Genomic DNA, 12991 nt, shown 5'->3' with positions numbered 1-12991 from the left:
AAAATGACAATGATAACAAATTAACAAAGGACTTAGTGTACTATATATAAAGCTAGCAGTTACTGTCATACGCCAGCTCCAGACATCAATTAAACTGATTGAAAGGTTATGTCTTCATTAATTTCTATGCACACTCTCTCCCTGTCGTATTTATTGCTAATTTGTTCCGGAACATTCATGAGATATGCGTCACTGGCAACAAAAACTCGATAATTTAAAATAGGTTGTTTACGTACAAATTACGAAGAAACTAAGAATTCAACTCCCTCGGACAAAGTAGCCCTTATAGATGGATTTTGATATGCGTTAACTCCACTTTGGCCACACACCTCTTCAATTTTGTTCGGTTCTTATTTTTCTTGACTTTCAAATTTCAGTTTTCAGCGTTCCGTAGTTGAATTCTTTACTTAAAATTCAGCGTTTTACATTGTACTGGTTTTTCGAGAGCAACATTGGTGTATGGCCAAAAATGGAAAAATCCATCATGCAGCTGACACTGTGGCTTCTCTTTACACGCCCCATTCTGACTGGATGTACCTGTGTTCTTTTAGTTTGCTAAAAGTCGATTGTCGTACGATAACTTAAAAATGTTCAAATAGCAAAATGCAAATAAGGAACAATAATATCCCTTAATAAAAAAAAAATCCCTTTCCTTTTATTTACTATTTAAAAACAGTGATCTAGGACCCATAATGGAGCTACATGTACGTATATGATAACCAGTCCAAACGTTGTCTATAAGGGAGCAACCATTTAACTTTAAAAGTGGGGTGTTGTTGTTTTGTCGAAGCGGTAACAATTTTATTAAGTATATCGCTGAAAATTTTTTTAATTTGAAAGGAATTTTTAATTTTCAAAATGCCGACACCTACAAATAGATGGGCGCTTAATGTAGGCACTATTACATACTTATGAATGCTGAAAATAATGTTTATGGTATACGTTTATATATGATGTGAATGGTTTCAACTTTTACAAAACCAGAGCTATAAGTTTGATATAAACGTTTAGTTTATTTGGCCTTTTTAATTTTATTTGACTTTATTTGAATCGAGCACCACTGATAAGTCTTTTGTAGACGAAACGTGCGTCTGGCGCAAAAACCGGCAAAATTTATATCCCGGTATCCATCTATGATGAGTTTATGTAGATACCTTGTAACAGTATCTTGGCTCCAATCTACTAATATTTGGTAGATGAGTACTCTTAATTTCAGCGTAAATAAGATAAACATATCAAAAACCTCTCACATTGTTGACTAGCACAACCTTAATTGGGACACCATGCATTCAGTATTCCTACCGTACCAAAAAATATTAACTGAAATCATTGATACAAGGCAATATAATTATGATCGTCATACAACCGATAAAAATGAAAACATAACGTTAAAAGTTACGACCGAAGCGCTTTTCTGGATTGACCTTCTTAGGGAACGCTCAAAGCTGAATATTAAGGGCCAACAACTTACAAAGAACAGATTAAATGATATATTAGCCAACATGATTGCAGAAAGTAAGATGTCGTAGAGCAAAACAGAAAAAAATGAAATCAAAAGAGATAATACACCGTGTATTGAGCCTTTCTATTGCTAAGAGCAATTATTTCGTTACGCATTTTACAGGTACCCCTCTTTTTGCCCCTTTTCTATGTTTGATATTTTAATCAAAAATTTACAAAAATCAAACTGTTAAAAAGTGAAATGATAAACATTGCACGTAAGGTTTAATATTTTAGAAGTTTGATCAAAATCCTAAACTATCAAATTTAAAACGATATTTAGAATTTTAATATTTTAATAATTTTGTTAAAATTTCAAAATTTCAAAACTTTTACACAATTTGAAACTTTGATATTTTAAAACTTTAATCAAAATTCCAAAAATCCAAAATTTCAAAACTTTTTTAAACTTTGAATTGATAAGTGTTACACGGACCGATATCGACTGTTATTTTGAGAGAAACAATGAATCCGTTAAGAACCATTTAAGACTGACAGTCGAATCAGTTGGGAAACAGAGGGTCATTTTAAGGATATATTTCAAGTTAATTAAACACGTCGTACGTCTGTTTTATTTTTACTGCTATTCAAGTGAATTCTGTTTCGAAAAGTATACATATATTATTGGAATTGAATGCTTTCTAAAATCAATTGACATGTCATTATATTTAAGTATACATTAATAAGTGTCATCGAGGTCATTATGATAGCGATGGTCACGCGTGTAGACAAAATCTACCACAGATCTATTCATCTTTACGTTGTTGACACGTGGCGTGTTTTTACATGATATTATATATTTTCAATACATACCTATTTAAATTTAAAAACTCATTAACTATTCAGTTCCTAAACGAAAAAATCTTTTTATTCATACAGGACTGAAATTTTTGATTAAGTAATCGTAATTTTTTAAAACTAATTAAAACTAAAAACAATACAATAAATGATTCCTTGTTTTTTAATATTATGATGTTTTAAACATTAAAACTTTTTTCTGGTTTCTGGTTAAAACATTTCGCAAAGAGTGACTTGTCATCAAATTCCAACTATGATACCACTTGACCACTTGACATGAGCATTACGAAGGACGTAACAAAAAGAGAAGACATTTCTAATCCTGCAAGATCACCCGAGTATCCCTTGGTTTTGTGTTGGTCCTCAGATAAGGATTATTTTCTAATCTATTGTTTTTATATTTGACCATTGTGATGTTTTGTTTTTGTGTTTTTATCGACTTTTGAATTTTGATTGTGGTCTAGTTCTTGTTTTCTTGCTGCTTACAAGATAGCTTTTGAACCAGGAGTTCCAAAGTTGAAATCAGAATGTTTCAAATTTCAAGGACGCCAAATGTTATGAGTCACCGTTGTATAATATCTGTTTCACAGGTGACGACAGATATATTGTCGTAACCATAATACTGTCCTCTTTTACTCGAATGTAACCTGCACTGATATCAACCCCGGTTTTTGGTTGAGTCTTTGCTGCTCAGTGTAGATTTTTATGTTGTGTTATGTGAACTTTTCTTTATATGTTCGTCGTTTTTCGATTTTGCCACGGCATAGTCAGGTTGTTTTCTTCTTACGAGTTTAAATAATTAATTCTCGTTCTCTCTCTTTCATTTTCAAATCATGAGATAACACACTTAAGTCTTGAAAGATGACAAAGGATCGGGAGAGGACGGTTTGTGTTATATGTTCTACTGTCCATGTTTTGTGGATTATCTAAAGTACCTTTGACGTGTTATATCATGATGACGTATTGTTTCTTAATATAGAGTTTGTGTTATTCCCTATGCGTTAGGATGCCATTTGAAGTTGAACAAGTCGGTGGACAAAAATCACATTTCAAACGCTTTCATTAGCAGTGATTTGCTCTTCATGAAGATAGAAGGTTGTTGGTTCCAACTGGAATATTCAAGGATAAGTGCTTGTTCATTGTTGATAAATATTCCGTATCAACTTCTCAAATAATACACGATGGTCTTGATGTATAGATTCTGCGTACTGATGTTGTTTATCATCTTAACAACGTGTTTTATAGTTCGTTCATTTGTCTTTGTTATATTATTAATATTACTTTTACTGTTGAATGGTTTTATGTGATAATTGTTTGACGTGGCTCGGTACTTATACATCTCGTCAATGTGTTTGTATTGGCTTTCGTTTTTTGGTGGTTTGTTTTGTATATGCGACTTTTTGTATTTCTTTTGTTCTTATAACGTGACTCTGTACTTTAAAAGATCCCGTCAGTATGATATTGTTCTATTACATGTCATTATGATATATTTCGATTATGAATTACTATATACGTTGAACCACAAACGTCAAAATCATTCAATCGCGTAGTGGAATTAACTATTTGTGGATTCTTTTAAATTCTATATATAACTTTTGGACTAGTTTAAATCTCGGTTTATTTCTGAAATTTATTCTTACATACTGTTGATTTTTTAATCCTGTATGCTAACATTGCCTAAGTAAAATTTTAAAATCCTTTGTATGCACATTGAACGACAAATTTATGTGACGTATAAAATTTCTGACGTCAGACACTCAAATCAATGAATGTGTTCGTAGATAGTAGATGTTTTTGTGTTCTGTTAAATTGTTCCTTTTAAAATTGTTATACAATGATGACTGATGTACCCATATTTTGACTATTTTATTTATTGTGTCTGTTAATTTAACGCATCAATGTAAATATAACGGAATTTGATGAGACTGTCATTAAAGTGAGAGGGTTAGCGCTATAGAACCAGGTTTAATCCACCATTTTCTACATTTGAAAATGCCTGTACCAAGTCAGGAATATGACAGTTCTTGTCCATTCGTTTTTGATACATTTTGTTATTTGATTTTGCCATGTGATTATAGACTTTCCGAGTTGATTTTCCTCTAAGTTCAGTATATTTGTGATTTTACTTTTTAGCAGTGCTCATACCGAAATCTGTAGATGGGTTATTCAAATACAACTGTAACGACAATCCCATCATCTTTTGTTCGAATGTAACCTACCGAATTAGACTTATCACCTGATATTGACCTACTTGAGAAACATGACTGCAAAACCTTCATGAGTACTTGAGATCCCCAATGTTGTGTTGCTCAGTATTTAATTTTCATTATTGTGTGTTGTGTACTATTTGTCTTTTCGTCGATTTGCATTTTGTCATGGTATTGTCAGTTAGTTTTCGACTAATGAGTCTGCATATAACCTTTGTGTCTTTTGTCTCATTTTAGAGAGTATTGAAATTAAACTTTGAGTCAAGCACGCTATTGAATCCGTCTAATTTATAAAGCCGATATCCTCACTTCTGATATATCAAGAAGGCCTTCATTTTGATAGTTAGTGGTAGTTTATGCCGGATATATTGACTATATTGTTTGACTGTTATGGACAGCGGGATTACAGATCACCTTTGGTTTGTTACTTTTATTTTATCACATTCATTTTTTTTCTCGTCTATGGCATCATCAATTGCAAATTTTCAGATTTTTGTGAGGCAGAAGTAAAATGAGAAGTAGGAAATACAGCCAAATTATCTTCTTAATGATTTTTATACGAATAAACATTTAGATTACACTTGTGTTGATCGATCTACTCGCTAATGTTTATTATTGCATAGCAATATAATATTTCCCATAGAAAGTAACCAAAAGTTATTGCACTGGTGCAATAAATCTTTAAAATTCATGACGTCATTAACAACAAAGTCTTAGTTTAAACCAATTTTTACTTTGAAATATTATATTGCTATACAATAAAAGGGTTATTGCATGAATATTGGGGAATATTGTCCCTCGTAGAATATTTATTGCACTCGTAAGCTCGTGCAATATAAAATTCTACTCGGGACAATATTCCCCAATATTCATGCAATAACCCTATATTATTTACTTTAATAAAATCAATAAATCTGTAAATCATCAAGATATAATTTTATGGCAAAATGAATGAAATCCAATTATATTAAAATCCAAAGCTTGGCTAGGTTCAGTGTGAAATGTCAAATAAGAAAGCTTTCTCTGATTTGTTTGCCACCATAAGACGATTTTGTCTTCTGTTATATTGTATTGCTCTCGGTTTTTTCAACCCATCTGATTGAGACAGGAGTTGCCTAGTCTGATTTCCATCAGGAGAAATAACTATAACATTATGCATGTCTTCGTTTGTTACATACACGTTTCCCATGCCATCGACTGCTATGCCACCAGGCTTCTTTATCACAGCATCATCTTTAAATGACCAGATATTATTACCCTCCATATCACAGCAGCTGACAGTGTTTAATTTAGGGTCGCAAACATAAAGTTTAGATTCAAAAGATGTAAGTGATGCGTTCCATGATAAATCGATTTCTATCGTTGACACCGTTTTTCCGTTTTTGGCATCGATAGTTATTATGCCTAAGTTCGGAGAAATGGTTTGGAATTTGCCATCATTAAATGTAACACTATAACATTTATGTTCAGTTTCGATTATTGTCATTTCCTTGTTGTGTATATTTATAGACACAATTCTGTTTTTACGCAAGTGTGGAGATGTAACAGCAACAATATGCTTATCCATAGCTACTACATCATATGCATAATTCGGTTGTACTGGTATGGTTTTCAGTGAGCTTCCATTCGAATTGAATACACATATATAATCAATCCCTGATGTTGGGTAGTTACATATTACTATATTGCCGTCTGGTAAAAATTCACATCCATATATTGAATCAGCTTTTGTAGTTATAGAATGAACGAATTTGACAAAAATGTCTTCAATAGTACTTAGTTTTTCGCTGGTTTGTGCCTGTTTACTTTTTTGACTTTCAAGACAGAAATTTCCTGGAATCTTTTTAAGCTGAACCAATCCAAATTTACTGATAACATTAGAAAAACTGGCAAGACTTTCATCCAACTCAAATACAATTTTAACTTTATCCAAACTTCCATTTTCTAGTAAAGACATGAGGAAAGATTCATCTGCGATAACGTCAGAGGATAAACGTCTCAATCCTAGAAATGTTTGTACATCTGAGGCGTACTTTGTGATGTCTTCCATCTGTGTCTGTTTTCTAGCAGTATTTAACTTCTTCTCATCTAGTTGTTTGAGTGTCAGTTGCATGTAATTTTCAGCTACATTTTTATGGTTAGAGAGTTCCTCTCTGAGTTGTATATCCAGAGTATCCAAGTGCTTGTTTATTTTTTTTCGAATCTCACACATCTGATGTGAAATTATTTCGGAGCAGTCTTTTATACTTGTACAATTTGATTGAACTTCTATTATCATTTTATCGATGTTTGTTTCCATATCTTTTAAAGACATGCGTACTTCATTGAAAGATTCGGAAGTCTTTATGTTTTTCGCAATTTTGTCGATCGATTTGATATCATTACATGCTGAATGATCTTCAATGCAAGTGTGACAAAGGAGTTTGTCATGAGTTTGACAATAAAGGTGATACCTCTCTCTGTGGTCCTCACATATGTTACCAATAGATAAAATCGATGTGCGGAGTTCATCATATTTAGCAATTGGTATGGTCATATGATTCTGTGAAATATTTAGTAAACTATGGTATTCCTTGCAATCTGTGCAGAGGGCTTGATTACATTCGGAACACCAGTCTGTACTTGGTTTTGAAATGTGACGCCTGTCACAAATGCTACACGACTTGTGATTTGAATCCATAGCGCGCTATAAATTTAAGAATCGTTGCACTTAATAATCAAACATGTACCATTTCAGGACTGGAAAATAAATATAATAGTTACTTATTATTAATGCCAGAAAAAAATGTTTGCAAAGAATAGTACGCTGGAGCAGACATTCGGATACTAATTGTAAACGGGAAAACACTAACATCATACTAGTCATATATGTACTACTATTGTCATATAAGCTCCTCCTCGTCAGGAAAGAAGGGATATTAGAGACCATTTGTAGATCGTTAAAATGCAAACAAGAAACTCCAAATAGCTTGAACGGCTAACCCGATTAGGATGTGCCGTTTAGATATATATGTATTCTATGGCCCCTTAGATCAGTTATGTAATGTTCATATACAGATCTTATAAAGCTGATCGTATTTGAATGCAGTTTGTACAAATCTGTTTTATTTTTGAGATCATTAACATAAAAAAAAAATCAGCTAAAGGTAGCTTAATTACGAAAACTGCCCCCACCTGAAGGCGTCAAATATCTTTTTTAAAAGATAGTACGTGTTTGTAAAGCCTACATTGCTGATAATTAGCTGTTTAAAGTACATGTCTATATTTTATTTAGTTTAAAAGATCAACGGCAAAAAACACATAAAATAACCATAAATTAAGGACCATATCTCCTTAAGATTGTCACGACGTTTTTGTAGATCCTTAATATTGAATGATTTTTGCCGTTTTCATTTTTCATTTATCTGGGATAGTTCTTCGGATAATTGTCAAAAACATGAAAAATCCTTTAATAATTTAATGGCCTTCTTAAGAAATCATCGATGTGTTAAAGGTAAAAATGGCATAAGAGTAGGTTTTGTATTACTGATCAGTATTGCCTTCCACAGTTTCTATCTTTCTACTTTATAATAAGTTTTTGTTATAGATAATGCATATTTTAAGGTTTTTCTTGTCGAAGAACATACCGAGGGGTGTCAGGATTGATAAAATGAAAGACCGACCGGAGGGAGGTCTTTCTTTGAACAATCCTTACACCCCGAGGTGTGTTATACGACAAGAAAAACATTAAAATATGCATTATCTGACTTATATACCGTCAAAAAATATTAATTTTATAAAGTTTTGTAAAATTTAGTATCCTATTTTACCGACAACACTAAAGTGGGATATTCCTTTATTCTGTTACACCGTTCTGTAATTTATATAGTTCGTTTGATTATATTCTTAATCTGTTTATGTGTTCCAGTCTAGGAGGATTATTCATCTTTAACCTCATAAGAACATTAAAACATCGTATCATCGCTACCTTTCCCCTGCTCACACGGATCTCAAACCGAACATTGCAAGGTCATACCAGTTCTGGAGAACTTTTCAAAGGACAAACGTCATCTAGGACACAATTCGTGGCTAACCACAGAGTGAGTTAACTTTACAACATTGTTTTTGAAGCCTTCAAATTACTCTATACATATTTGAACATTCTCTCCGTGAAACACTGGAAATTAACTGCTCTTGAAAGTACAACATTTTCTCGGATTCAACGGACTGTGCTATCTATTACCTTTGAAATTTCGTTTTAATAACATTAATTGAACACATTGTAAAATTGTATTTTATTTGTTTTTCAGCTTTTTACCATATGTCAGATTGGTTCATAATTAAAGTATCAGCACCTGATAGTCTTTTCTCCTTGAGCCCAATCGTCGGTTATACTTAATGGTCAGGCCATTACATCCTTTCTAATGCGTTCAGGTTTTAAATACGCCCTGCGGCTCATTTAGAATGTGAAATAAAACTCACTAAATAATTTAGATATAAACCTTTTAAAAATTATTATCCATACACAATAAAAATATTACTGTAACTGTATGAAGTAAGACACAAATGTATTGTTACCATCCGATAACGGTGTATGACAAATACAAGACACATTGTAATTGTAAGTAATTTATTGTACCACATAAAAATGTCGAAGCTCGCAACCTCGGACCACCGCTTTATTTGAAGCCCTGTCTCAAAATTGAAAAGATAAGAAAATTTCGTCTTCTAAATTGAAATTGCCGCCAACAGCATGGACAGTTGAACTTACATAATAAAGGAAAAGGGTGAGGGGTATGTTTTTTTCTATTTGTTATGTTATTTCTATCGCGGAAAAGTGGTTATTTTTTTAACAATTTTATTTGAATCGAATGAGATTGTCTTTTGAATAGCAATACATTTCATTAAAAGATAATCTGAATATAATTATATACCCTCCGCACCTGACCCTTTCGTGAGTTACGTTAATGTTATTCAATAGAATATAAGATTATCTTATTAGTTGATCATTTGATAGAGTAAAAGGTATACGTAAATTTTAAAAACTTAAGAACTGACACGAAGACGAATATAAATACATGTAGGTCACAGTATGATTTCCTATTCAGTGTGTATCGTTCTGAACATGCATGAAATATTTGCCACTGGACGTTAAGCAAGCAACCAAAAATCAGTCAACCTTTTCGGTTTGACTCAGTAAGATTTTCAAAATCTTACACACGAATATGTTAAATCTGGATTTATTTTATGAAAGTCTACATTAAAATTCATCTGACATATATGATAATGTTTCTTTATTGTAGCGATAAATTAACAAATGTGGTCAAATATAATGCCTACCCATATTAAAATGAGCATAGAGCATGACATGAAGGAATTATTTCGATTCTAATAGGACAAATACAGTATTTTTATAAGTCGAAGCGTGCGAAATTACCGTAAAAATGTTTGGCTGTTCCCGTTTCCTCCTCAAGGAGTCTGTGCATTGCAGTTCATATTTGATAAGTTTAAAAACTACGAGCAGTGTAAATATATGCTGTTTCATAAAAATATATAATAAGAGTTTATGATAGCTGCTTAACTGTATATATTTTAAGGATAACGATGCAAAATAAAGTAAATACAAACAGTAAGTTCGTGCGCATGTGTCAAACATATTTTGTGCTCATTAGAACACGGCTTTGTTTACAAAGCGTAAAAGGGACGTCATATTAGAATTGTTTCTAAAATTAAAATACTGGACTACAATGACGGTTTCTTTTACACCTTTCATCTATTGAACTTTAAAAAATAAATTTCCAAATCGGCAACAAAAAACTATTAGACGAATAAAGTTTTGAAGTAAATCATAGATTGCATGTTTATCGAGGAAAATAATGACCTCACACAGGTCATTATTTTATGCCTTGGAGCATATATCATTGAAACATGGTATCGTCCGGGTTGATTCTGAAAAAAAATGACCTGTCGTTCTGAAAGAAAATAACTCCATATAGGTATATAAGAGTACAAAAGCAAATTTTTTTTGAAATTAGTCAAAATTCGTCATTTCAGGATTATTACTCCTAAAGGAAATACATCAAAACCCTTGTGAAGATCGACATTCAAATCAGTTTGGCACAAACATATTTCCTGAATTTATCTTTTTTTAGCCATCACGGCCATTCTTTTTCACTGAAAAAGACTTAAATTGTATGGAAGGTATCGTAAGAAACTATCACACCAAGTTTCGTTTAAATAAGCTGAGTTGTAGAGGACACTTTTAAAAGATTTTACGTGGACACAAATTGTCGTCGTGAAAGGCTATAATTTATGATATAGTAATCTAATTGCTAAGGATGCATCGTTATTTAAGTAAATCTTGTTGATTTGGTTATTTTTAGAAAATAAGTTTTTATCTATCTATTAAAGGTTTTGAGATAATTGAGAAAAGCAATACTATAAGTCAAAAATGGTCAATTAGTATAATTCGAGTTTTTGGATTTTGTAGGCAAAAATATTTAAAAATAAAGACACAAAACTCCTCCAGGAATCATCTGTTAATTTAGATCAACGATGAAAACACGAAGAAGGTACATATAGTTGTTATCATTGTGAGCACTTTTTGTGTTAGTCAGATATTCTCTATTTATCATAGTATTCGAGTTAGAAAAAAAAATATGCATTTTACCCATATGTTTTATTTAAGCCACATCGGCCATTTTGTTGACCTGCCGGAACAAATTTCACAAACTTTATACTAGATACCCTAGGAACGATTTGTGATTTCTGACGAATTTTAGACCCTTTTTTCTAACCTTTTTTATTTGGATAATAATCTCTTTTCTTTGTATTTCGGGACACCAATATTTTCTTTTTCTGTTTTAGTCTTTTTTACTATTTATTCTTTATATTCTGGCCCTGTATTTTGCACTTTTACCCACAATTTTCGATTCTACAATCCTCATCCAGACCCTCATACATATATTTTCTACTTTCAATATCTATAAATAAATACTCTGTCGATATCTGTTTCGAAAAAGTTTAACAATAAAAAAAAGTCATTAAACGATTAGCAGGAACATATATTTCAGTTTGGGTTTGTGCATGTTACAAGACCAAACAAGTCTTGCTTGGAGTAACAATGGTGTATGTGTTCTTTTTATTTTTGTTTCTTCTTTGGGAGAAGGTGTTGTCGTTCTTTTCCTTATTCGAATTTGTACTGATTTGTATAACCCATTATATTTGTTTTCATATAAATAATGAAATATTATTGCTACGTACTTACTTCACACTTGGTATACAAGTTATTAAGAATATCAGTTGTACCGAGGTATCCCAAAAAACGGAAGTAAAATCGTCACATGATATCATAACTTAACAACAATATTCAGGGTAGATAATTTAAATCATGTAGTCGGAGTATTTACATAATTATAACTTAAGCATTAAAATCATATTTTGAAAGCAATAAAATCACGAAAAGAGAAATACAGGCGTAAATTGACATACGATATCTGCATGGAAATGAAGAAATGAATCCTATAATGGTCAAATTTGAAATACAGCCAGTGTCAGTTGATATTGATTCATTGATTGTTGTTTATTTAACGTGAAGAAGAAAATAGTTCATGCATTTTCAGGACGAGAGCATATGACCAATAGATACAATAGGTTGTCCTTTATACCGGGTCGTCCAGGACTTTTACGGACGTTGCTGCGTGATAACACACTTCTAGCACGGCGACACGAACCCCCTACGTTGAAAAAGAGGTGAGAAACATACCAAAGGGACAGTAAAAAACATTGATAAAAAATAATCTGACAACGCCATGGCTAAAAAAAAAAAAGACAAATAGACAAATACTAGTACACAAAACACAACATAGAAAACTAAAGACTAAGCAACATGAACCCCACCAAAAAATGGGGGTGATCGCAGGTGCTCCAGAAATGTTATACTGTCAATTGATTGGATGAGGACCAATAAGTAGAAGGAAAAAACCATTACGAGGCTCCGACCATACAGCCGTATCCGTTTACGGCCCATACGCGAAACTTTATAACATTGTATAAAAAAAGTGAAAAGTTTTAACTTTTTTTTAAAAGTTGGCGAAAAACAGACAACATCAAAATTTAAAGAAAAAATATCTATAACTGTTCGTTTTGCATGTTTTGAGACATTGTGAAAACATTATTTCGATATAGGCAATAGCTAGTCTATAATCTCAAAAGAATCTCTTATGAATTTTATTTTTTTACCTTACTTAGTATATCATTAACATGAAAATAAATCTATCTCAAGCAGATTTTTAATAGAATATTAAATAGAATTTCATTATTCATGTTATTCATCAATATATATGAGAAAAAAAAAATTAATGACTTTATTGAATACATTAAGAATAACACGATCCATATATCATCTTTTGCACAATTGTCACGTGGCATGTCGCAACTGGTTACGCGTGTGTATACTAATTGTTTAGTTCACAAATCCTTTATTTATTTATAATAAAAAAAAAATA

The 12991-nt window shown here is 31.9% G+C and overlaps 1 protein-coding gene across 1 annotated transcript; it reads right to left on the bottom strand.

The window, feature by feature from the left end:
• Window positions 1-5426: 5426 nt before the first annotated feature.
• Window positions 5427-11827, bottom strand: LOC139502138 (uncharacterized). The gene is made up of 2 exons (XM_071291513.1): window positions 11752-11827; window positions 5427-7244 (listed from the first exon to the last, which is right to left on the bottom strand). The coding sequence occupies exon 2, from the start codon at window positions 7183-7185 to the stop codon at window positions 5497-5499; it is 1689 nt and encodes a 562-aa protein (XP_071147614.1). The 5' UTR covers window positions 7186-7244; window positions 11752-11827; the 3' UTR covers window positions 5427-5496.
• Window positions 11828-12991: the final 1164 nt, after the last annotated feature.

This window comes from Mytilus edulis, chromosome 13 (genome assembly GCF_963676685.1).
Source record: "Mytilus edulis chromosome 13, xbMytEdul2.2, whole genome shotgun sequence".
Taxonomy (NCBI): Eukaryota; Metazoa; Mollusca; class Bivalvia; order Mytilida; family Mytilidae; genus Mytilus; species Mytilus edulis.
The sequence above is the reverse complement of the archived record's forward strand: the minus strand, read 5'-3'. Positions and strand labels throughout refer to the sequence as shown.

Excerpts from the sequence above, each read along its gene's own strand:
- LOC139502138 (XM_071291513.1), bottom strand. The coding sequence starts at position 7,185 with ATGGATTCAAATCACAAGTCGTGTAGCATTTGTGACAGGCGTCACATT.